Source organism: Schistocerca piceifrons, chromosome 4 (genome assembly GCF_021461385.2).
Source record: "Schistocerca piceifrons isolate TAMUIC-IGC-003096 chromosome 4, iqSchPice1.1, whole genome shotgun sequence".
Lineage (NCBI taxonomy): Eukaryota > Metazoa > Arthropoda > Insecta > Orthoptera > Acrididae > Schistocerca > Schistocerca piceifrons.
Window position 1 is genome coordinate 64,074,036 of NC_060141.1, and position 25,880 is coordinate 64,099,915.

General features: G+C 40.3%; 1 protein-coding gene across 1 annotated transcript in view; it reads right to left on the bottom strand.

Moving 5' to 3' along the window:
• LOC124795599 (serine/arginine repetitive matrix protein 2-like) overlaps nt 1-25,880 on the bottom strand; it is a 148,339-nt gene that overhangs the window by 26,375 nt on the left and 96,084 nt on the right. The window contains exons 11-13 of the mRNA XM_047259670.1: nt 25,266-25,655; nt 10,121-10,257; nt 9,819-9,999 (exon numbers count right to left, since the gene is read on the bottom strand). Of these exons, the coding sequence (XP_047115626.1) occupies nt 9,819-9,999; nt 10,121-10,257; nt 25,266-25,655 (708 nt within the window). The remainder of the gene's footprint in view (nt 1-9,818; nt 10,000-10,120; nt 10,258-25,265; nt 25,656-25,880) is intronic.

Below are 25,880 nucleotides of genomic sequence, written 5' to 3' on the forward strand. Positions count from 1 at the left end.
CCAATCATCTTACAGAGCTACCAGCCAGTCAGTCTAGCTATCTACTTTAAGGAAACTAGGTGAGGCAACCATCGAAGGAGCTGTGACCACCACAGATGCAAATCCTCCATGGATGACAGTCACCAAGGTGTCAGGAAATGTCACTGACATCATTATCAATGTGCAACCGGACTGGACACTAGTTAAGTTCGGGGCTTCCTTTTCTGTAATATTGGAAGCCCTTCATCCTCTGTCAAAGAAGACTATGTTTTGTGATACTAAAGTGATTGTGACGAAAGTCACAAATGGGAAATATGTCCAGCCAATAGGGATATGTATTGGAAGAATAAGTATTAATGATAGAACACAGCCCTTCAAATTTAAGTAATCATAGTGTTGTTCTCAGACGAGGCTTCCTGCAGGCATCACAAGCACCTGTAGACTGTATAAGATCAGAGCTCCAGACTGGTGGAGCTATCTCAACAAGCACATGTTACAAAAATTGTTCTGGTCAGTTGTTTGCCACTGAAGACATTATTCCACCATCATCAACAAGATGAGTTCCAGCCATCAATTGAGATACTCAGTTAAACTGTGACTCTTTCTTTGATTGCTAAAGGCTCCTCTGGCTCATGTCAAATATCAGCAATGATCATAAGTATTGTTAGGATGCTTCAGATCATTAATTGTCATGCGAAACCAAAACTCATCCCTAAAGGTATGTACATACGGACAGCCAAACAAGTCTAGGAAGAGCACTTACTGTCACCGAAGAAGAATCGTACTCCACTACCACTACATTTTGTATGCTTTCATACATGGAGAGGAAAAGACACCGCCCAAGTGGTCCATGGTAAAACACCCAGTACCTTCCACCAATTAGCCAGTGTTTGCATAGAGTGTTGCCAGCTGGACAGTAGTTAATCCAGGAGGAAGTGGAGAAGGTACTACAAGATAACTTCATTGAACCTTTGGAGAGACCTTGATCCTCTCTTTTGGCCCTTGTGAAAAAAGGATGGCATGTAGCATTTCTGTGTCAACTATTGAGCACTGTGTCGACTATTGAGCACTGAACAAAACCACAAAGAAAACTATCAGTCCATTGTCACACATTGATGACACCAAGACTGCTTGAAAGGAGCAAAGTATTTCTGCTCCATGCACTTGCAGATGGGCCACTGGCAAACTGGAGTTTGTGAGGCTGACCTGAAAAGACTGCCTTATTCAGGAAGGTACTGAAAAGATGATATTTTATGCTTCCAGGATGCTCCCCAAGTTTGAAATGAACTACTCTGCAACTGAGAAAGAGTGCTGTGCAGTTTTTTGGGCTGCTGACAAGTTCTCACTGTATTTATTGTGGTGAATCAGAAATTTTTACAGGACGTCTTGGGTTATCTATAGCCAGCTATCATGAACTATTTCTGTGACACTCCAACATCTGGCCACCTGTGATTTTTTAAAACTTTAGACAGGATGACAAAGATATCACTGACCAGGTCTCTGCCAATCCATTGACACTACGTGAACCACTGTAAGAAATGTTCCTGATGGGAGCACATGCCACAATTACCACCAAGGCATCTGGTATCAATCCCTCCCGAAGCAATCCCATTTCCCTGAATTGGAATTGATCTCTTGGGGAGGTTCTCAAAACAAACAGGTAGCAGTGGATAATAATCTAAACTGATTACCTCACTTGCTGTGCTATTGCTAAAGCTGTGCCATAAGCCTCGAGCTTCATACGTGATGTCAGACAGTTGGCAAAAGATACGATATGGCCCAGTGTAGAGCTTTAGTAACTTTTCCAATTGTCTCACATACCACACAGGTCTAAAAATCCGTTCCAAGTCTCCTGAGCGGTATCTCACTGGCTGGTACTTGGTCTTCCTCCTGGACATCCAGTGTCTGTATTGAGCCAGCTGCTTTGCTTCTTTGGTCTTGGCAGTGAGATGTTTCACACAGTCATTGTTAGTATCATCCAGCTGAAATGAGAATAGTGTATCTACTGTTGTTGTGGCCTCATGACCATGGAGCAGAAAGAACATTGTGAAGCCTCTAGTGTCTAGCTTCAGCGTCTTGTACCAAATGTCGCTATGGGTAATATTGTATCGCAATCTCCTTGTCTGACATTAACATATATCAAGAGCATATCTGCCAATGTCTTATTAAGACAAGGACCTTCATCCTTGTTTTTCACAAACCATAATTGTGATATTCCACATTAGTAGTTTTAGTAAAAAATTGTATTTAATTAAGCATTAGTAAGATTAATATAAAAAAGCAACAAACCTGTTCTTGTGTTATATGTTCTTGATACCCGTACTGACCCAGATGAGATGGTGATGCAATTGGTGACTAGATAGTTAGTGATCTACTAGGTGAATGTTATTTCCTGAATGAACATACAACACCAAACCCATATTAAAATTATTGTTATTGTTTATATACAGTATAAATAATGTATATTAAAGGCAACAAAGCCCACTTGATGAAATGTGGTATGAACCATTAGTCTGTTTTGACTGTAATGGGTTCTTTTTTCACCCTCTGTATTATGAAAACATTGTACTTTTATTATGATTAATTTGCAATACTTTCTATGATAGAATATTTTATAGTTCTTATTCATCAACATAAAAGCATTTCTGTCTAAAATGAACAGTGAAGAAAAGGAGCAAATTACACAAACAAAGATGTGATTTTTAAATGTTTATGTTGAAGCAATGGTTCAGAGAAACTCAAACAATCATGTAATGCCAGACTCAGCAGCCAGAGACTGTAGTCATGCATGTGTGAGATTTGCTGGTGTGTGTGTGCAGGGGGGGGGGGGGGGGGGGGCACAATCTATTTCCGATGAAACCTTACTGGCCAAAAGCTTACTTTCCAACAGTCTTCTTGTTCTGCCTATCTGCAACTCAGCATCTCCACTATATGGTGAATAGCAGCTATCCTCTTCATAATACTGAGTATTGTGAACTCATTTTTTCTTCAAAGCTTTTAACCCTATAGTACGTAACACAAAAAACCTTACTGTAAATTTTATATCAATCACCACAAATGATCTTACTCATACAATTTCCTTCATGAACTGGTTAAAATTTTGTGTTAATCTCCAATTAACTTCTGATTTTTGTAAATGGAAGTATGAATCTGGATTGAATTCCTCACTTTTATTTGTCCTGTTTTTCCGTCCTTACTTGGTATGCAGTCCAATCTGTGCACTGTCATAGTTTTAGAAGGTTGGTACTGATGACAATGAAAATTACACTATACTTTTGTTCATATTCGTTATATGTTACCTAATGAAATACCAAAAAAACATGTTTAATTACCTAGATTGAAGTTGACAATACTTCGAAAACCACCAACTACTAATCACAAGGTTTTTTGTCTGGTGCTACCCTTGGGTCCCCTGTTGTGCTCTATAGTGATTTTGTGCTGCTAGCTGTTGTTGAGATATGAGAGTTTGAAGAGGTTGTCATCCTACTGTTGTGGTTGCCAGGATATTGTCTGGCTATTTTGCATTAATATATTTTCTAAGTGGAAAAATATATGATTGTCTATAATGTTCTTAAGTGTTTGTGAATACTCTAGATTTTTTGAATGTTCTGGAATACAATTTGGGAATGTCACAAACTCTAACAAAAGTGTCTTAAGCAGTGAGACAGAGGAAGAAGGAGAGGGGGGGGGGGGGGGGGGGGGGGCAGGAGATGGGCAAATACAAATGCAGAATATAGTACCAGGGGACAAAAAATCAATTGATACTACAATGAACCAAGACCAGAGTGTAAACTTCTGAACAGTATTCTTAAATTCTCCCAATGTTCCTAGTATTCCCTCACAAAAAACTTCTAAACAAGATCGGAGAAGTTGAAATATTAACTGGAATATAAAAAGGCACCCCCCATGAACCATGGACCTTGCCGTTGGTGGGGAGGCTTGCGTGCCTCGGCGATACAGATAGCCGTACCGTAGGTGCAACCACAACGGAGGGGTATCTGTTGAGAGGCCAGACAAACGTGTGGTTCCTGAAGAGGGGCAGCAGCCTTTTCAGTAGTTGCAAGGGCAACAGTCTGGATGATTGACTGATCTGGCCTTGTAACAATAACCAAAACGGCCTTGCTGTGCTGGTACTGCGAACGGCTGAAAGAAAGGGGAAACTACAGCCGTAATTTTTCCCGAGGACATGCAGCTTTACTGTATGATTACATGATGATGGCGTCCTCTTGGGTAAAATATTCCGGAGGTAAAATAGTCCCCCATTCGGATCTCCGGGCGGGGACTACTCAAGAGGATGTCGTTATCAGGAGAAAGAAAACTGGCGTTCTACGGATCGGAGCGTGGAATGTCAGATCCCTTAATCGGGCAGGTAGGTTAGAAAATTTAAAAAGGGAAATGGATAGGTTGAAGTTAGATATAGTGGGAATTAGTGAAGTTCGGTGGCAGGAGGAACAAGACTTCTGGTCAGGTGACTACAGGGTTTTAAACACAAAATCAAATAGGGGTAACGCAGGAGTAGGTTTAATAATGAATAGGAAAATAAGAATGCGGGTAAGCTACTACAAACAGCATAGTGAACGCATTATTGTGGCCAAGATAGATACGAAGCCCATGCCTACTACAGTAGTACAAGTTTATATGCCAACTAGCTCTGCAGATGACGAAGAAATTGAAGAAATGTATGATGAAATAAAAGAAATTATTCAGATGGTGAAGAGAGACGAAAATTTAATAGTCATGGGTGACTGGAATTCGAGTGTAGGAAAAGGGAGAGAAGGAAACATAGTAGGTGAATATGGATTGGGGGACAGAAATGAAAGAGGAAGCCGCCTGGTCGAATTTTGCACAGAGCACAACATAATCATAACTAACACTTGGTTTAAGAATCATGAAAGAAGGTTGTATACATGGAAGAACCCTGGAGATACTAAAAGGTATCAGATAGATTATATAATGGTAAGACAGAGATTTAGGAACCAGGTTTTAAATTGTAAGACATTTCCAGGGGCAGATGTGGACTCTGACCACAATCTATTGGTTATGACCTGTAGATTAAAACTGAAGAAACTGCAAAAAGGTGGGAATTTAAGGAGATGGGACCTGGATAAACTAAAAGAACCAGAGGTTGTACAGAGATTCAGGGAGAGCATAAGGGAGCAATTGACAGGAATGGGGGAAATAAATGCAGTAGAAGAAGAATGGGTAGCTTTGAGGGATGAAGTAGTGAAGGCAGCAGAGGATCAAGTAGGTAAAAAGACGAGGGCTAGTAGAAATCCTTGGGTAACAGAAGAAATATTGAATTTAATTGATGAAAGGAGAAAATATAAAAATGCAGTAAGTGAAACAGGCAAAAAGGAATACAAACGTCTCAAAAATGAGATCGACAGGAAGTGCAAAATGGCTAAGCAGGGATGGCTAGAGGACAAATGTAAGGATGTAGAGGCCTATCTCACTAGGGGTAAGATAGATACCGCCTACAGGAAAATTAAAGAGACCTTTGGAGATAAGAGAACGACTTGTATAAATATCAAGAGCTCAGATGGAAACCCAGTTCTAAGCAAAGAAGGGAAAGCAGAAAGGTGGAAGGAGTATATAGAGGGTCTATACAAGGGCGATGTACTTGAGGACAATATTATGGAAATGGAAGAGGATGTAGATGAAGATGAAATGGGAGATATGATACTGCGTGAAGAGTTTGACAGAGCACTGAAAGACCTGAGTCGAAACAAGGCCCCCGGAGTAGACAATATTCCATTGGAACTACTGACGGCCGTGGGAGAGCCAGTCCTGACAAAACTCTACCATCTGGTGAGCAAGATGTATGAAACAGGCGAAATACCCTCAGACTTCAAGAAGAATATAATAATTCCAATCCCAAAGAAAGCAGGTGTTGACAGATGTGAAAATTACCGAACTATCAGCTTAATAAGTCACAGCTGCAAAATACTAACACGAATTCTTTACAGACGAATGGAAAAACTAGTAGAAGCCAACCTCGGGGAAGATCAGTTTGGATTCCGTAGAAACACTGGAACACGTGAGGCAATGCTGACCTTACGACTTATCTTAGAAGAAAGATTAAGGAAAGGCAAACCTACGTTTCTAGCATTTGTAGACTTAGAGAAAGCTTTTGACAATGTTGACTGGAATACTCTCTTTCAAATTCTAAAGGTGGCAGGGGTAAAATACAGGGAGCGAAAAGCTATTTACAATTTGTACAGAAACCAGATGGCAGTTATAAGAGTCGAGGGACATGAAAGGGAAGCAGTGGTTGGGAAGGGAGTAAGACAGGGTTGTAGCCTCTCCCCGATGTTGTTCAATCTGTATATTGAGCAAGCAGTAAAGGAAACAAAAGAAATATTCGGAGTAGGTATTAAAATTCACGGAGAAGAAATAAAAACTTTGAGGTTCGCCGATGACATTGTAATTCTGTCAGAGACAGCAAAGGACTTGGAAGAGCAGTTGAATGGAATGGACAGTGTCTTGAAAGGAGGATATAAGATGAACATCAACAAAAGCAAAACAAGGATAATGGAATGTAGTCTAATTAAGTCGGGTGATGCTGAGGGAATTAGATTAGGAAATGAGGCACTTAAAGTAGTAAAGGAGTTTTGCTATTTGGGGAGCAAAATAACTGATGATGGTCGAAGTAGAGAGGATATAAAATGTAGGCTGGCAATGGCAAGGAAAGCGTTTCTGAAGAAGAGAAATTTGTTAACATCCAGTATTGATTTAAGTGTCAGAAAGTCATTTCTGAAAGTATTCGTATGGAGTGTAGCCATGTATGGAAGTGAAACATGGACGATAAATAGTTTGGACAAGAAGAGAATAGAAGCTTTCGAAATGTGGTGCTACAGAAGAATGCTGAAGATTAGATGGGTAGATCACATAACTAATGAAGAAGTATTGAATAGGATTGGGGAGAAGAGAAGTTTGTGGCACAACTTGACCAGAAGAAGGGATCGGTTGATAGGACATGTTCTGAGGCATCAAGGGATCACCAATTTAGTATTGGAGGGCAGCGTGGAGGGTAAAAATCGTAGAGGGAGACCAAGAGATGAATACACTAAGCAGATCCAGAAGGATGTAGGTTGCAGTAGGTACTGGGAGATGAAAAAGCTTGCACAGGATAGAGTAGCATGGAGAGCTGCATCAAACCAGTCTCAGGACTGAAGACCACAACAACAACAACATAAAAAGGCAAGTCAGTATTAATAGCACACATTCCACTCATTTGAAATAAGTTCCATTCAGTTTTAAAAGGTTCCAATTTCTGTTAAGATTAGTGTACAGTGTGACTATCAGTATAGCGTAAGGGCTGCAAACATCTGTCTTTGCACTCAAAAGTAAAAAACCAAGTGTCATTTATAAGAACACCAGTAAACTCCCAATTCTTTACAAAATTGAATTCTGGTACATAAAAAAGCTTCGAACTTCTGATTGCTTACAAATGAGTTAATGTGTTAAATATTTGACATTAAGTATTGAAGTGAAGAAAAGTTGAGAGATGGTTTGATATTATACTTAAAGCTTGTTTGAAGTTGCTGATTGCATCAAACACTGGATGAATATCATCTGATAATCTGCACTTTGTTTTAAGCAAAACCTAGAGTTTCAAGCTTTTTATTGTTTATGAAGTCATATCTCCTGAATTATGTATTGTACAATAACATAATTTTGCATGTCCATTCATTGGTATATTTGGATACCGTCTACAAAATGTGTTGTGATTACAGTTATTAGTAAAGAAGTAAAAAATTAAAATGTCATGGTGGATGATGATGTTTTACTGCACGAGTACTGAAAATCTAGAAAGCAATAACCTTCTTTCCTTTTATTATTTTGTGGGGGGTCTCAGTGAGAAAATGTTTCTTTAAGGTTTGAAGTTATATGTAAAGTTTGTTGCATGTCACTAAGTGCTGTCATGCTCAAATACTGGATGAATTTAGTCTGGGTAATTTGTGCGTGTGAGTTATGCTACCTCAAAATGTGTGAGTCATTCAATAATTAAAGAGCCAAATTGGTCTGGAGAAAAAAGCGTTTATTTTTACAAAACAATACTTTTTCTACTTTTCAACATAATACCCTTGACCATTTATGCACTTGTTCCAATGGGCTACAAGCTTTTTTATTCGAGCTGCAAAGAACCCATTATGTTGATGTTTGAACCAGTTTCCCACAATCTTTTTCACATCCTCATTGTCCTGGAATCTCTTCCCACTTAATGCCTCCTTCAGTGCACCAAACAAATGGAAATCACTAGGTGCTAAATCAGGGCTGTAAGGGGGATGAGGCAATACTTCCCAGTCCATTTTGTTGATGGTTTCATGGGTTAGTTGAGCAACATAAGGACATGCGTTGTCTTGCTGGAGAATCACACCTCTCCTCTGAGGTCAACGATGTCTCTCTCCCATCTAGCACCTTGTTTTAAAGCAAATCTGGGTAGTATTGGCTGTTCATTGTACGCTGCTCTTTGAGATAATCACAAAAAACTGGACCTTCAGCATCCCAAAACACCATCAACATGACATTTTCTGCTGATGCTTGGGCTTCGAATTTTTTCTTCACAGGTGAGTTGGTGTGCTTCCACTCCATGCTTTGTCTTTTTGATTTTGGGACCCATCTAGTACATGTTTTGCGGTACTTCACCTTGTTACAGATAATGTTATGAAGTGTACCAGTACTAACTTGAACCTTATCAACTATCATTTCCACAGTCACATGGTGTTTGGCACAAATAATGTCATCAATTTGACTTTCGGAGTTGAAACTGCAAATGGTCGGCCAGAATGGTGTTTGTCAGTCACTGAGTTGCAACCATTTTTTAACTGCTCTACCCACTTGTAAACATTTGCACAATTCATACAACCTTCACCATAAACTTTAGACATTCTGCAGTATCTACAGTATCTATTCACTGGTTTCACACCTTCAGCAAGTAAAAAACGAATAACAGAACGTTGTTCAACTAATGAGGACGTTTCAAGCAGACTCACCATCTTGAAATGTACTTTTAAGGTTATAAGCAGAACAGTGTTGATACATCGGCTGATCAGGGCTCATCCCAGTGATGCCAACTTAAAGCCATAAAAGTACCAAACTTGCCCTACTAACTGTTTTTTCCCCAGACCAATTTGTCTCTATTTATTGAATGACCCTCATATTTACACAGTATCTACATGTAATACTTGTCATATTGTCTTAAATATTTAATGTAAGACCTAATGAGTAGATGATAATAGCATTTTAAATTTTTAATTTCAATCAATAATTATATGAAATATTGAAAACCAAATTCTTTTTGTCCCTGGAAGCTGTGAAATAGGCAACCTGCAACTGGAAGTAGGTGCTCTGAACTGAGTCAGCCATTTAGTAATGTTGACAGATTAAAACTATGTGCCAGACCAGGATTTGAACCTGGGATGTTTGCCTTCTGTGGCCAAGTGTTCTACCAAATGAGCTGTCCAAGCCTGAGACATGGCCTACAATCACAGCTATACATTTGCCAGTATCTCATCTCCTATGAGATGAGGTACTGGTGGAAATAAAGCTGTGAGGATGAGCAGTGCTTGAATAGCTCAGTAGGTAGAGCACTTGGCCAAAAAAGGCAAAGTCCTAGGTTCGAATCCCAGGCTGGCACACTTTTATCTGACATCAACACACATTCCTCTGCAGAGTAAACTTTCAATAAGTTGTATGCTATACAAATAAGATGATTAATTGCTTATTTATTCCAGTTCAGAAAACAAATGGAAAAAAGAGCAAACAAAGCTACTATTCAGCATAATTACTTTAAAGATACAGCTATGTCATTAAGTTACACATGCTTTGTTTGATACCTGCTGCGAGAGTGGTTGATGAGGCAGGCTGGTGGCTTCATGTTAGATTCAGAGTCAGAGCTAGCCAGTGAATAACCTGCAGGACGACCACCATGTGCTAGCTCCCGCCTGTAATTGTCTGAGGAAGATGAGTGTGGTGTGGATACACCACCATGATCTTCAGCTTGATACATACTTGTACCTGAAAAAATTGCTTGAATATAAATTTTCAAAATTTAGCTCTTGTTTAGCAGTCGATTCTAGAAGTAATTATTGTTCTTTATTACTACATTAAAGTAGAAATATAATGGTATATATTGTACCTGATAGGCCATTACTTTGATGGTGTGGTTTCACGTAGACATGGCTGTTCTTCGGAATATCACATACAATTTGTGGATGAACAGTAGCTCGTTTTTTCTCCATATATGACAAAGACTCATGTGAAGAGTCATTGTACCTATGAACAAGAAGGCAGAGTGGAAACTTCTTGTATGTGACAACAAGTATAGCGTAGTCTTTGAATTTCTAACATTCCAAAACAGTATCAGAAATAAAAACACATGAGTTGAAGTATATTGCACCATCCATTGCATGAAAAATTTCTCAAACATCACACATAGCACTAATCTGATTACACCCACAAAATGAAAGAAAAATTTAATTTTATTCACTCAAACAGTGAAGGAGTATGGGAAGGACTTAATCATGGCCTTTTTAGATATTGAGAAGGCGTATGACAGTATCTGTAGGGACAAGCTCTGGGATGTGCTGAACGCAAAAGGGATAGATGAAGAGACAACACGAAAAGTCAGAAAAATGTATGAGGGAAGTGAGAGTTGTGTGAAAGTGGGGAGGGAACGTACTGCATGGTTCAAGCTGGAAAATGGGCTGCGACAGGGAAGTGCACTTTCGCCTTTATTGTTTATTATTGTTATGGATGAAATCCTACAGCAAGTGTCAGATGCAATTGGAGATCATAAAATGAAAGCAGTGCTTTTTGTCGATGACCTGATGTTATGGGGAAATTGCGAGAAGGAGGTGCAAGAGCAGTTAGATGCATGGGAGGCAACGGCAGCACAATATGGAATGCATTTCTCTGCAAAGAAAAGTGAAATAATTGTCACTACAAGGAAGACGAATAGGCCAAATGTGGATATAACTTGTGGAGGGGAAAAACTACAAGTGGTAGAGAACTTCAAGTACCTGGGAAGCGTGATTGAAAGTAAGGGGGGAAACGCAATGGAAATAAATGAAAGGTGCAGAGAAGCAGGGCAGTTCTACAAATGCATTAGGGGGCTTATTTGGAGCAAGGAGGTGCCACAGAAATCCAAGGGAATTATATACCGAACCTACTTTGTCCCCATATTGGCATACGGAAGTGAGACATGGGTAATGCACAAAAGCGACAAAAGTAGAATACAGGCTAGTGAAATGAAGTTCCAGAGGAGCAGGTTGGGTGTAACAAGACGAGACAGATTGCGAAATGTGTATGTGAGGGAAAGACTAAAGGAGGAACCAGTACAGGACAGTATAGAAAAATCAAGACTGCAGTGGTATGGACACATGAAGAGAATGGATGAGGGAAGAATTCCAAAGAGGATGTTTGATCTGCAACTGGAGGGGAAGAGGCCCAGAGGAAGACCAAGAGATAGATGGGTGAAGGGAGTGAAGGAATGTGTGACGAGAAGAGGAGAGAACTGGACGAAGGTGGAAGAGGGGGAATGGTGGAAAGACAGAACACGATGGAGAGGCTTGTGTTCCCGACAGACCCAGCCAGTGGCTGGAAACTGTCCAAGATGATGATGATGACTCAAACAGTGGAAACTCCAGGTAGGAATATCAACATTGTAGGAAAAGGCAGATTGCTGCTTTCCATAAAGAAGACATGTCAAGTTGCAGACAGGCACAATTCAAAGACACTCACATAAAGCTTTCAGCCACATCCTTCATCAGGAAGAGAGAGACACATACCATTCACACATACAAGCAAGCACACCTCACACATACACAACTGCCAATTCCAGCATCTCAGGCCTGAGATGCTGGAGTTGGTGGTCGTGTGTGCATGAGGTGTGCTTGCTTCTGTGTGTGAATGGTATGTGTCTCTCTTTTACTGATGAAGGCTGTGGCCAAAAGCTTTATGTCAGTGACTTAACTGTGCCTGTCTGCAACTTGGCGTGTCTTCTTTATGGTAAGTAGCATTCTGTCTTTTTCTACATTTTTTATTTTATTCTTTCTTTTAATTGGTCCCCATTTTGATCATTTGACCCTTATGTGAGGGACTTGCTTTCTGTGTTTTAATATCTATTCAATAACAATGATACTTTGATGGTTATATTTTGGAATTTTCTGAGAATCTTAAAATATTTCATCTTCATGGGGTTGACACAAAGTGCTTAGGAACATGTTTCCTTCACCAGATGTCTCTAATTTATTTGTCATATTGGTATGAGTAAGTATGCATTTTGTTATCACTGGAACTGTAAAAAGAGGTTTGGGAGGTATGTATCCCACATGCAAGATTATGTTTCTCCCTCTCTCTGCCCATCTTTTCCTGGAGCTAAATAATCTGCAGAAGTTTATATATCTGTCAGGAAAAGTATACCTGTAGAATGAGCCACTGCATGATAATGTAAAATTGTGTACTTACAATAGGATTTATACACATGGGTGATTATTTTGGTATTGTGGTATTTACATAAAAGATTTAAGAAATCTGAAACATTGATCTGATTTGGCAGCATATCAAAAAGAGCAATAATAAATAAATAAATCATATTGCACTTCAGTGCCTATATAAAAACGTGCATAGATTTTTGCTTTACACACACACCATATGGCACTCTATTACAAACACGTGTATATTTGAATGCAAAATTTTGTCAAAATTTCAATGTAATCAGTGCATAACTTTTGGAAATTTACAGTTTTGTGCAAATGAACAATTTCATCTACGTAAATAAAACTCTAAATGTTTTTTTTACAAAATTGCAGATCTTCAAAAGTTCATCTGTGAGTCCTTTGAAATTTTGAGGCAATGTTGCATTCAAATACATGTGTTTTATATACCTACTGGAGTGCCACATGGTGTGTGTGTGTGTGTGTGTGTGTGTGTGTGTGTGTGTGTGTGTTTTGTAAACGTTATTACCAAAAGTCTCAAAAAGTTCTTGTCTGATTTGCTTTAGATTTTTACACAATACTCTAATGAACATTTGGACAGACATAGGCTACATATTTTTTAATATACAGGGTGATTGTTATTAACATTTAAAAACCTCCCAAAGTGACTTAGATGATGCTGAGGCAAGTAATGTAAGACACATGAGGCTGCAAATGATGGGAAATACTCCAAACGTGGATCACGAATGTTGAACGTGTGATGTCATCAGATTATTTATTTATTTACAAGTCAAGTTCCGTAGGACCAAATTGAGGAGCAAATATCCGAGGTCATGGAACGTGTCAGTACATGAAATTACAACATAAAAGTAATAACAGATAAAAATAAAATGTTTACAAACCCGAAAAAAGTCAATCCATAAGTTTAAGTAAAAGCAGTCAACAATACAATATGAATCAGCTTACTTTTTCAAGGGACTCAACGACAGAATAGAAGGAATGACCCATGAGGAAACTCTTCAGTTTTGATTTGAAAGCACGTAGATTACTGCTAAGATTTTTGAATTTGAGTGGTAGCTTATTGAAAATGGATGTGGCAGTATACTGCGCACCTTTCTGCACAAGAGCTAAGGAAGTCCGATCCAAATGCAGATTTGATTTCTGCCAAGTATTAACTGAGTGGAAGCTGCTTATTCTTGGGAATGAGCTAATATTGTTAATGAGAAACAACTATAAGGAATATACATATTGAGAGGTCAATGTCAAAATACCCAGACTCGTGAACAGAGGTCGCCAAAAGGTTCGTGAACTCACACCACTTATTGCCTAAACTGCCCATTTCTGAGCCAAAAATATCCTTTTAGAATGGGAAGAGTTACCGCAAAATATAATACCATACAACATAAGCGAGTGAAAATAAGCAAAGTAGACTAATTTTCGTGGTGAACGATCACTCACTCCAAATACCGTTCGAATAGTAAAAATGGCAGCATTAAGTCTTTGAACTAGATCTTGAATGTGGGCTTTCCATGACTGTTTACTATATATCTGAACACCTAGAAATTTGAACTGTTCAGTTTCACTAATCTAATGCCCGTTCTGTAAAATTAAAATGTCAGGTTTTGTTGAATTGTGTGTTAGAAACTGTAAAAACTGAGTCTTACTGTGATTTAGAGTTAGATTATTTTCTACAAGCCATGAACTTAAGTCATGAACTGCACTATTTGAAACCGAGCTAATGTTGCACACAACATCCTTTACTACCAAGCTAGTGTCATTATCAAACAGAAATGTTTTAGAGTTACCCGTAATACTAGAGGGCATATCATTTATACACATAAGGGACAGGAGTGGTCCCAACACTGATCCCTGGAGCACGCCCCCCCCCCCTGCCCCCCCCCCCCCCACACACACACACACACATCACAGCCATTCTCAACATTGTGAATAATGACCTTTTTCTGTCTGTTGCTAAAGTAAGAGGTGAGCCAATTGTGAGCTACTCCCTGTTCTGGAGCAATATTTTGTGATCATCACAATGAAACGCCTTAGACAAATAAACAAAGTATGCCTAACATTTGAAACCTTTTGTTTAACCCATCCAGTACCTCACAGAGAAAAGAAAATACAGCATTTTCAGTTCCAAAGCCGAACTGTACATCTGATACCAAATCATGTGATATACAATAATCAATTATCCTTACATACACAGCCTTTTCAATAGCTTTAGAAAACACTGATGGCACAGAAATAGGTCTAAAATTGTCTACCTTATCCCTTTCTCCCTTTTTATAAAGTGACTTTACTACAGAGTACTTTAACCATTCAGGAAACTGACCATTTTACAAATATGGCTGAATACAGGGCTAACATGAGCAGCACAGTACTTTAATATTCTACTAGGCACTCCATCATATCCATGAGAGTCCTTAGTCTTCAGTGATTTAATTATTGACTCAATCTCCCCCTTGTCTGTATCACAGAGGAGTATTACAGACATCAATCTTGGATAGGCATTTGCCAAGAGACTTATAGAATTCCCTGTAGAAGCTAAATTTTTATTTAATTCACCACCAATGCTTAGAAAATGATTGTTAAATAATGTATGTATATCTGATTTATCAGTAACAGAAATATTTTTACTGTGAACTGACTTTACATTGTCGACCTTGTGCTGCTGACCATATGGTTTTAATTTTATCCTGTGAATTAGCTATTTGCCTTCCTAATAACGTTTTAAGCACCTTACAATACTGTTTGCAATGGGCTACTGCAGCTTGATTGTGACTACTTCTAACATTTTGATATAATTCCCGCTTTGTTCTACATGATATCCTTACCTCACTAGTCAGCCACCCGGGCTGCCTATTACTGCTAGTGTCCCATTTAGAATGGTCTAATGGAAAGCATCTCTCAAAGAGCATGAGAAATGTGTAAAGGTAAACATTATATTTACAGGGTGTTTCAAAAATGACCGGTATATTTGAAACGGCAATAAAAACTAAACGAGCAGCGATAGAAATACACCGTTTGTTGCAATATGCTTGGGACAACAGTACATTTTCAGGCAGACAAACTTTCGAAATTACAGTAGTTAACAATTTTCAACAACAGATGGCGCTGCGGTCTGGGAAACTCTATAGTACGATATTTTCCACATATCCACCATGCGTAGCAATAATATGGCGTAGTCTCTGAATGAAATTACCCAAAACCTTTGACAATGTGTCTGGCAGAATGGCTTCACATGCAGATGAGATGTACTGCTTCAGCTGTTCAATTGTCTCTGGATTCTGGCGGTACACCTGGTCTTTCAAGTGTCCCCACAGAAAGAAGTCACAGGGGTTCATGTCTGGCGAATAGGGAGGCCAATCCACGCCGCCTCCTGTATGTTTCGGATAGCCCAAAGCAATCACACAATCATCGTAATATTCATTCAGGAAATTAAAGACGTCGGCCGTGCGATGTGGCCGGGCACCATCTTGCATAAACCACGAGGTGTTCGCAGTGTCGTCTAAGGCAGTTTGTACCGCCACAAATTCACGAAGAATGTCCAGATAGCGTGATGCAGTAATCGTTTCGGATCTGAAAAATGGGCCAATGATTCCTTTGGAAGAAATGGCGGCCCAAACCAGCACTTTTTGAGGATGCAGGGGGCGATGGGACTGCAACATGGGGCTTTTCGGTTCCCCATATGCGCCAGTTCTGTTTATTGACGAAGCCGTCCAGGTAAAAATAAGCTTCGTCAGTAAACCAAATGCTGCCCACACGCATATCGCTGTCATCAATCCTGTGCACTATATCGTTAGCGAATGTCTCTCGTGCAGCAATGGTAGCGGCGCTGAGGGGTTGCCGCGTTTGAATTTTGTATGGATAGAGGTGTAAACTCTGGCGCATGAGACGATACGTAGACGTTGGCGTCATTTGGACCGCAGCTGCAACACGGCGAACGGAAACCCGAGGCCGCTGTTGGATCACCTGCTGCACTAGCTGCGCGTTGCCCTCTGTGGTTGCCGTACGCGGTCGCCCTACCTTTCCAGCACGTTCATCCGTCACGTTCCCAGTCCGTTGAAATTTTTCAAACAGATCCTTTATTGTATCGCTTTTCGGTCCTTTGGTTACATTAAACCTCCGTTGAAAACTTCGTCTTGTTGCAACAACACTGTGTTCTAGGCGGTGGAATTCCAACACCAGAAAAATCCTCTGTTCTAAGGAATAAACCATGTTGTCTACAGCACACTTGCACGTTGTGAACAGCACACGCTTACAGCAGAAAGACGACGTACAGAATGGCGCACCCACAGACTGCGTTGTCTTCTATATCTTTCACATCACCTGCAGCGCCATCTGTTGTTGAAAACTGTAACTACTGTAATTTCGAAAGTTTGTCCGCCTGAAAATGTACTGTTGTCCCAAGCATATTGCAACAAACGGTGTATTTCTATCGCTGCTCGTTTAGTTTTTATTGCCGTTTCAAATATACCGGTCATTTTTGAAACACCCTGTATCATCTATGTTATCAGCACTATAAACATCCTGCCACTCTTGTTCCTTGAAAAGGTTTAAAAAACTCTCTATTGCTGTTGGATAACTTTCCTACATAGTTTGTATTTACATGTGACATTTGTCTGAGCACAAAAGCCTTTTAGTGTTAAAATTTGTGCATCATGGTAGGAAAGGCCATTCATGCTTTTACTGACAGAATGCCCATATAGTAATGAAGAATGAATAAAAATATTGTCTGTGGTTGTGCTACTGTTCCCCTGTGCCCTATTGGAAAACACACAATCTGCATCAGATCATTTTAATTTAGGAGATCTGCCAACATCCTTTTTCTTGCACTGTCATACACAAAATTTATATAGAAGTCACCGTATATAACTAATTTCTGGTGCTTCCTACAAAGTGAATCAAGAGCCCTATCTAGCCTGAGCAGAAATGCTCTGAAGTCAGAGTTAGGGGGCCTATAAACAACAACAAACAGAAGTTTAGTTTCACTAAATTCAACTGTCCCTGCACAACGTTCAAATATCTGCTCAGTGCAGTGCCATGTTAGATCTATGGACTCGAATGGAATACTGTTTTTTACGTACACAGCCACTCCCCCCACCCCACAAGGAAGTCCTTGAAAAACAGCCAGCTAATCTGTATCCTGGTAAAGGAAGCATCTAAATTGTCAAGGAAACAAGGTGGTGGGATCACTCATGGAAAAATTTCTGTAGTAGTTAGTGTTAGAGGTGCACCTTTTTTAGATTGAATTCAGCTGATAGGTATACCTGCTTAAAGGAAGTCCCCCTAACTAAGGGATCACCTTCAGAGGATGTCATGTTTCCAAGTAGAGAAGGACTTAGCATATTTCATTAAAATATAAGAGGTATTGGAGATAAAGTTAGTGAACTGCTTACAGATGCTGACTCTTAATGAAACACATATACCATTTGACTTGTTTTCTCCATCTAAAAACAGTGCATTACAAAAGATGTTGACATCAGTAGATTTTATGCTCACACAGTGGAGAAATACAGAAATCCTTACATTTTTTTTGTTAACTTATGTCTTTACTTACCCTCAAGATCTCAAATTTTGTCAGAGATAAATGCTAAACCTTGCCTGGAAATCAGGGAATTTCACTCGGGGAAATTTGTGGCAACCATTGTTATGGATTATGCATTAGAACATTGTTGTAATGCATAACCACCCATTACAATGTTGCCTATAAGCTTCGCCAGCTTCCCCTTCCCATACTTATTGAGGTGCAGGCCATGCCTAGTGAAACCTGATCTGCTGATCGGCCCAGCTGGCACTACTGAAATGTGACCCACGCCCTCTGCCATCAGAGGCCTCTCCAGCCCCATGTTAACGCACTTAACAGCCACATTAAGATGAGGCCGATCATGATGCTGAAACAGTTGCACAAAATGCACATTAGTGCCACCAGTTTGAGTAGCTATCTTTACCAGGTCACCACCTACATCATATTTCCCGTCCCTATCAAGACTGTCCCCTGCTCCAACCACTATCACTATCTGATTCCCCGTCATAAAATTCCTACATAACTCCCCTATGCTGTCAGTCACCTGAGCCAAACCTGCACTAGGCTTCACAATGCTGGTGACCTGGTACTCACTCCCCAACATGTCCTGCAACTGCTGGCCCACACCTCTACCATGCGAACCACCTAGCAGCAGAACCTTCTTCTTTCTGTTTGACTTCACAACTAACCTAGGCCTCCTAACTGCTGAGGACTGCTGCACATTTCATACACCTACAGCTACAAGAGGCTCCTCTCCACTCAACTCTGACAGTTGGTCAAATCTATTGCATATACACAAAGTCTGAATACTGTCTGAATACGTCCTCCTCCTAGCTGCCTTCTTGCCAACTGCCAGTTCCCATTCCCCACCACCCTTCACCCTCCTCAGCCTATCTTGTTCCTCCTTTGCGCCTTGTAACTGCACCTGAAGGGCACAGATCTTGTGCTCCTTCTCCTCTATCAACTTATTTCTCCCACAAATTTTGCATTCCCAGGAGAGGATCTCACTAGAATGGAGAGAGAGAGAGGGGAGAGAAGCAGATTAGGAAGTATATCCATTTTCCAAACAAGTTAAAAACATGTGCTTTCTCTTTCCTTTCTTTTCCATTTAATCTGAGGACAGTGCTACACAGTTCTCTGCTAGGCTACTTTTGTAAATGTGATCTGTTGAAAATGTAGAAGTTACAAAATTGTTGTCCTCACTGTAAGTAAGCCAAAGCTGTTCTTATTTTGTGGTTCTTTCCATTTGTCCCTTCTTCTTTTGTTTATCAACTTTATTTAGTAAAGGAAACGTAGGTCAATTACTGGTAGTGACACAGTTTGGAAGCTGGTATTCATTTACATGTGACACAATAATGCTAGTTTTTTGTTGAACTGTACCTGGTAATAAGCTGGTGGAAACTGTTGGACTGTTAAATAAAATAGTCAGTCTTCCCTCAATGTAAACACATAACTCTCTCTCACAATGCAAAAAGATACTACCTGCCACATGCATTACTCAAACTCTGAGCCTCACATGGTAAAGTTGTGCACATAGGCCCAGAATTCTGGGCCATCTTTGTAGACTGTATTGTGAAATGAGTTACAAAAAAATAAGTAGAGAAGCTTCCTGATTTCCATTTAGTGCAATAACTTAAAACACGACAGTATCAGCGTACAATCATATGATGTCATATTTGACAAGAACCTTGATAATATTTTTAAATTTTTAAGAAAACATTAACTTTCCACCAAGTGCTCAGCTACACCCCTCCCAAAAAAAGTGTGACTTTTCTCTATGGGATCAATAGGGAGCAGTCAGCAGAGCATGCTGTACAGCTTTTGTTTAAATATGATACCACTGTAATCCTGCTTCTGGTTTTATACTGGAGAACCATGGTGAGATGAGCAAGTTGGGTGTCTACAGGAGAACAATGTTGTAATGCATAATGCATAACCAAGGTTTCCCCAAGTTTCCCCAAGTGAAATTCCCTGATTTCCAGACAAGTGTTAGCATTTTTCTCTGACAAATTTTGAGGTCTCAAGGGTAAGTAAAGACATAAGTTAACAAAAAAATGTAAGGATGTCAACATCTTTAGTAATGAACCATTTTCAGAAGGAGACAGCAAGTCAAATGGTATATGTGTTTCATTAAGACCACTTTTGTTATTTTATTTCAATAAAACGAAACACTTTTGGTGACAAAAATAAGCATTTCCTTGGAGTTGCAAGACAGATCTAAAATACCTTCACTAATTTCAGAAATGATCTCAGAAAAAAGTAGGCCTCCTGAAAGAAGTGTATAAGGCAGGGAAGAGTTGTGTAAATCAACACTATAGGTGACCACCAACAAAATGTTGGTTCTACTATGTTCATTATTGTTGGTTATTAGTTATTGTGTTATGTTTATTATTTTGTAAGTGTTGTGTGATTTTTCTTTTGAGAAATATTTGTGTACATAGTGTACAAACTGTCAGCGACTGCCACAATTTTTTCTTCTTACCACCCATACTTTCTAATATATTAATTATTTTTGAAGTGCCAAAATGTACTAGAATAAATGTTTATAAAACACTGCACTGTACAATGTACTTGCGGTGAGACAATTACAATTTCTGAGATCCATCCCCAATGGCCTCTGGTCTGCTGAGGAGCACCACAGTCCTGGGTTTTAGGGTAAACCACGAAAATCTGACTCATTATCCCACAAACAAACAGACCAAGCCTGCAGGCAGATTGGTGGGACTAGATCCAATGGGCATGGTTTGTACTTTAGTAGGAAACTATGGGCTTTAGATTGGCAGGCCCGATCTGTTAGAGATAGCCGCAGAAATGGCCTGCGGTTTTGGCCCGTCATGGAAGTCCACTCATGTGGCCAGCTATTCACGTGTCGCAGGCACTATGTTGACAAAATGAGACCGTGGCGATAAATCAATGCAACAGATAACTTGTGCAGATACTCTCAGAACCATACTAATGAGGCGAGGTAGCAACTCACCTAAAGATGATCACGGAGCAGCAGGCAGGCACATAGAAAAGACAATAAAACTCTTACTACTAAATTTTCGGCCATAGCCTTTGTCAGAAAATGAGAGCATACACACATTCACTCAGACACAACTTGTGCACACATGACTGCTACCTCGAACCTGCACACATGACTGCTATCTCGAGCCGCAGTGTCAACAGTCTCTTAGAATCAGATCCAAAAAAACCACTCCTCACGCCTCCCTGCCTCTCATTGGCAGCTGCTAGGCTAGTGGCAAGATGTGGTGGCAGAACTGACTGCAAGCCGAGGGGAATGGTAGAAAGGGGAGAAGCACTAAAAGTGAGGGAGTAGGGAAACGGCACATGTACTCAGCTGCACCCAGGCAGCAACAATGTGTGACATCTCAGTAAACAAACTGTTTCATCTACTGAGACAAAAATGGCATTTTTCCAGTTTTTTTCCCCCCTGATATTTCCCTGACTTGTTTGAAATTCTTTGATTTCGAGAACTTGTGGCAACCTTGATAATTGCCATCAGTGACTATGCACTGCAGAAGTCAGCTGTGTGCAGTCAGCTGGCATGCAGGAGATCGAACAGGTCTGCGCAACCTTGTTGAGATGATGACATGTGCTTCACCCAACAACTCACAGTACTTTTGGTCACTGCCAGGTCTCTGTAAACATGTGCAAGTGCCTATGAATCAAAATTGGCTGAGAAAATAGTATGGTTTTGACGAATGATTCCTTTTGATATGGTAGAGCAATAATTATGTGTTTTCTAGTATTATTAATTTTTTTCAGTTACATGCTTTTCATAATTCATTGTTTTCATATACACACACACATACTAACGTGATAACACAGCAGTTTTAATGGTATATGACTATTTTGGAAAAAATATGGATATATTTATGTTTTCAGCAGCCCTAGTATGGATTCGACTTACTACTAGTACTTAATAAAATTATCATCTGCACAAGAATATTAATGACTTCTGGCCTTTGTATGTGTTTGAACATTCATGATTATAAACAAAACAATGGAAAGTCCAGGATGGAATTACCACCATATGAGAAGAATAGATTGTTATTCACCACATATAGGAGGCACTGAGTCACAGACAAACACAATGAAAAAGACTGCTAAACATTTAAGCTTTTGGTAAAAAAAAGTCCTCCTTCCAAAATAGAGAATGTGCCCACATTCTATTTCTAACTTGGAAAATGGGACTTCTTGCTCAAAAGCTTAAAAGTTTAGCAGTCTTTTTCATTGTGCCTGTTTGTGAATCAATCCCTCCTGTATGAAGTGAGTAGCAATCTATCCTTTTCAGTTTCGTAAATGAGTTTTAAACACATTTGTTCATTGTGTACATAGCATACTGTACTGAAATATGGCAAATGCTTATAGAGTTTTGGTTGAACCACATTTAAATATTATTTAACAGACATGAAATATGGTACTGTAATATGCATGTCATTTTCTGAGCATCTAATTTTTTATCCTTATCCTTATCCCCCCCCCCCCCCTCCCCCCGTTTACCTTCCGACTGCACCTAGCTGCCTTACTCTATCTGCACCCTGTCCCTGTCCTACCCTGCTCTCCCTCCTCCTCACCACCCCAGTATATGGTATTAGTATTTTTTGTAGCAGTCTAAATATTTTATTGGGCATTTTAACTTGAACCTTTGTTCCATATTAGAACCCCAAGTTAAAACTTTTGTGGAATAATGGGATGTCATTATGCTTTGATAATTAACATAGTGTAAGCTGTGCATACATGATTGTAAATGATAAACTTGGGAAATGTTGAAGGTAATCAGATGATCGGAATAGCAAGTCAACATACATCGAGAGCAGCGTGATTGGATGCTGCTGTTGGCATGGTACAACACTTCCCCCTAGTCCACATCCCCTTGTAGACTGATATTTGTTCTGCAGCACCAAATTTTGTTATTTTAGAGAAAGATGATTAGTATAGAAAGGTACATCTGTCAGACTGCAATATTTTGTTAATGTTGGTAGTTTCCAGAAGACAAAACATTAAACTTGCATTATTTATATTGTAACTCCATTGCAAAGTAACCTCATCTTAATAAATTACATGACAGTAGCTTACAGCATTAACCACGGGCAATTAAGAATCACAGAATCTCAAAAGATTAAAAGTAGGCATTACTAGTCTCTGCAACAATAAATTACACAGGTACTTGATGTACAAATATCTGGCATTATTTAGGGACTAATGTAAAAAGTTAAAAAAATGTCTTAATTATTAGCATATATGAGTATTTGAAATCATGAAGTGATAGATGAATAGTAATTGAATACTGTTATAGAAAAGCAACAGTTTTTCTGCTAATTAAATTGTTCATTTACAGCTATATGAAATATGTGTCAAACAATGGAAAATCCAGTATGGAATAATGACCACACGGTGTCCTGCTAGTCACTACTGATGCCCCCTCCCCTTACACTAACACCCCTAATGTCCATAGCCTTGCCACTATTGAACACTACCTTTCCCAATGCCTGATGGATTTGAAACCCACAACCTCCTTCCTGGTCACCATGACCAACTATATCCTCACCCACAATTACTTCTGCTTTGAAGCCATCACCTACAAACAAATCTGGGGAATGGCAATGGGCACGCTCATGGCACCATCCTATGCCAACCTACTCATGGGCCATCTAGAGAAATCCTTCTTAATCACCCAGAATCCCAAACCCCTCACCTCGTTCAGATTCACTGATGACATATTCATGATCTGAATGAAGGATGGTGAGGACACCTTATTCACATCCCTCCAGAACCTGAACAGCTTCTCCCCCATTCGCTTCATCTGGTCCACCTCAACCCAGTAAGCCACCATCCTCAATGTTGACCTCCACCTCAAAGATGGCTACATCAGTACCTCTGCCCATAACAAACCTACCAACCACCAGCAATACCTCGACTTTGACAGATGCCACCATTCCATACCAAGAAGTCCCTCCCATACATCTTTGCCACCTGTAGTCATCATATCTGTAGTGACAATAAATTCTTCTATAAATATATCAGGGGTCCTGCTGAGGCCTTCAAAGACTGTAATTATCCTCCCAGGTTTGTTCAGAAACAAATCTCCCATGCCGCCTTATCTCTCCAGTCAACCACCACCTCCCAAAGTCCTCTGTCCAGCCACAGAAGAACATTTCCCTTGTGATTCAGTACCACCCAGGACTGGAGCAACTGAATCACATTTTCTGCCACGGTTTCATATACCTCTCATCATGCCCTAAAATGAGGAGTATCCTTCGCACCTCTCCCACCCTCCTTCTGCCACCCACTGAACCTGCACAATATCCTTGTCCATCCCTACACAGCCCTTGCTCCCAACCCCTTGCCTCATGGCTCATATCCCTGTAATAGATGCTAGACCTGCCCCATATATTCTCCCACCACCATCTACTCCAGTCCAGTCACAAGCATCACCTCTGCCATCAAAGACTGGGCTATGTGTGAAACTAGTAATGTGATCTACATGCTAAGCTGCAACCACTGTGCTACACTCTACATGGGCATAACAAGCAACAAGATCTCCAACTGTATGAACAGCTGCATGAAACAGCTTGACCACCCAGTTGCTGAGCATGCTGCCCAACACAACGTTCTTCATTTCAGTGATTGTCTCACAGCCTGTGTCATTTGGATCCTTCCTACCAACACCAGCTATTCTGAATTGCACAGGTGGGAACTCTACCTGAAATGTATCCTATGTTCCTGTAACCCTCCTGGCGTCTATGTTCGGTAGTAATTGTCCACCCACCTATGTCTTTCCTTGTTCCCACTACAGCATTACACAGCTTTCTATTCCACCAACACACCCACAGTCTTTTTACTTCTCTCCTCCCTCCCCCCCCCCACCCCACCCCTCTCCTGCACCTCATTTACCTCCTGACTGCACCTTTATCTCCTGACGGCAGCTAGCTGCCCTACCCTATTTGCACCATGTCCCTGTCCTACCCTGCCATCCCTCCTCCTCCCCACCCCAGCCTCCTCCTTACCCCCACCACCCAGATTGCTTCTCCAACCACGAGCAGTTGCTCACAGTCTACCCTCTGCATAACCTGCAGGATCTATTAACAACTTCAGCATGTGAACTTAATGTATGTTATACAGACACTGTTTATGATAGCATTCTCCTACTTTACATTTCTAAATAGTTGAAGGTTATTTTTTTATGATGCAATCTATGAACATCATGTGTGCGGGGATGAAACCTACAAGCCATGTGAATTAGTGAGCATTTGATGGCCTGGTAGCCATGCTGGACAGTAATGAGGACAAAGTTGTTTGATACTGACCTAGAGGAGGGCCTGTAGTCACGATACTCCCTTCGTGGTTCACGGTATTCTGATAGTACTTGTGTGGATGTAGCAGTGGTTGTCCCTGTTATCGGGGAGGATGCAGGCGGTGGCGATGGCTGAGGTGAGGCAGCACCATCTGGCTCAGCACGTGCACCACCCCAACCAGCAGGCAGTGACGAGTAGAGTTGTTCATCCAGTGAGAAGAGCCGCAGTTGCTGCCGGATATTGGCTTTCTCACGTGCACGTTTCCGCTGGAACTCTTCCTCTACTTGGCGCATTGCCTCCAGTTCACTTAGTCTCTGCCTCTCCTTCAGCTCTGCTTCACGGGACAATCGCTCTGCGAGCCTACGTCGCTCAATCTGCCTCACTGTGCTCTGGAAAGTGAACCTGCAATGACAGAACACTTGAACACTTGTATGCTCCCTCTGTTTTTCAAGTTACCTTAGATTAAGTTCGTGTATGTAAGCCTGCATCATCTGATGAACAATAAGTGTTTTCTCTATTAACTGCAGTCAAAACATTTAATTTAAATACATTGACAAAAAGAAAAAAAAACCATGACATATCCTAGATTGTGAACATTTAGCACATTTCTTCCAACTGAATGTAAAG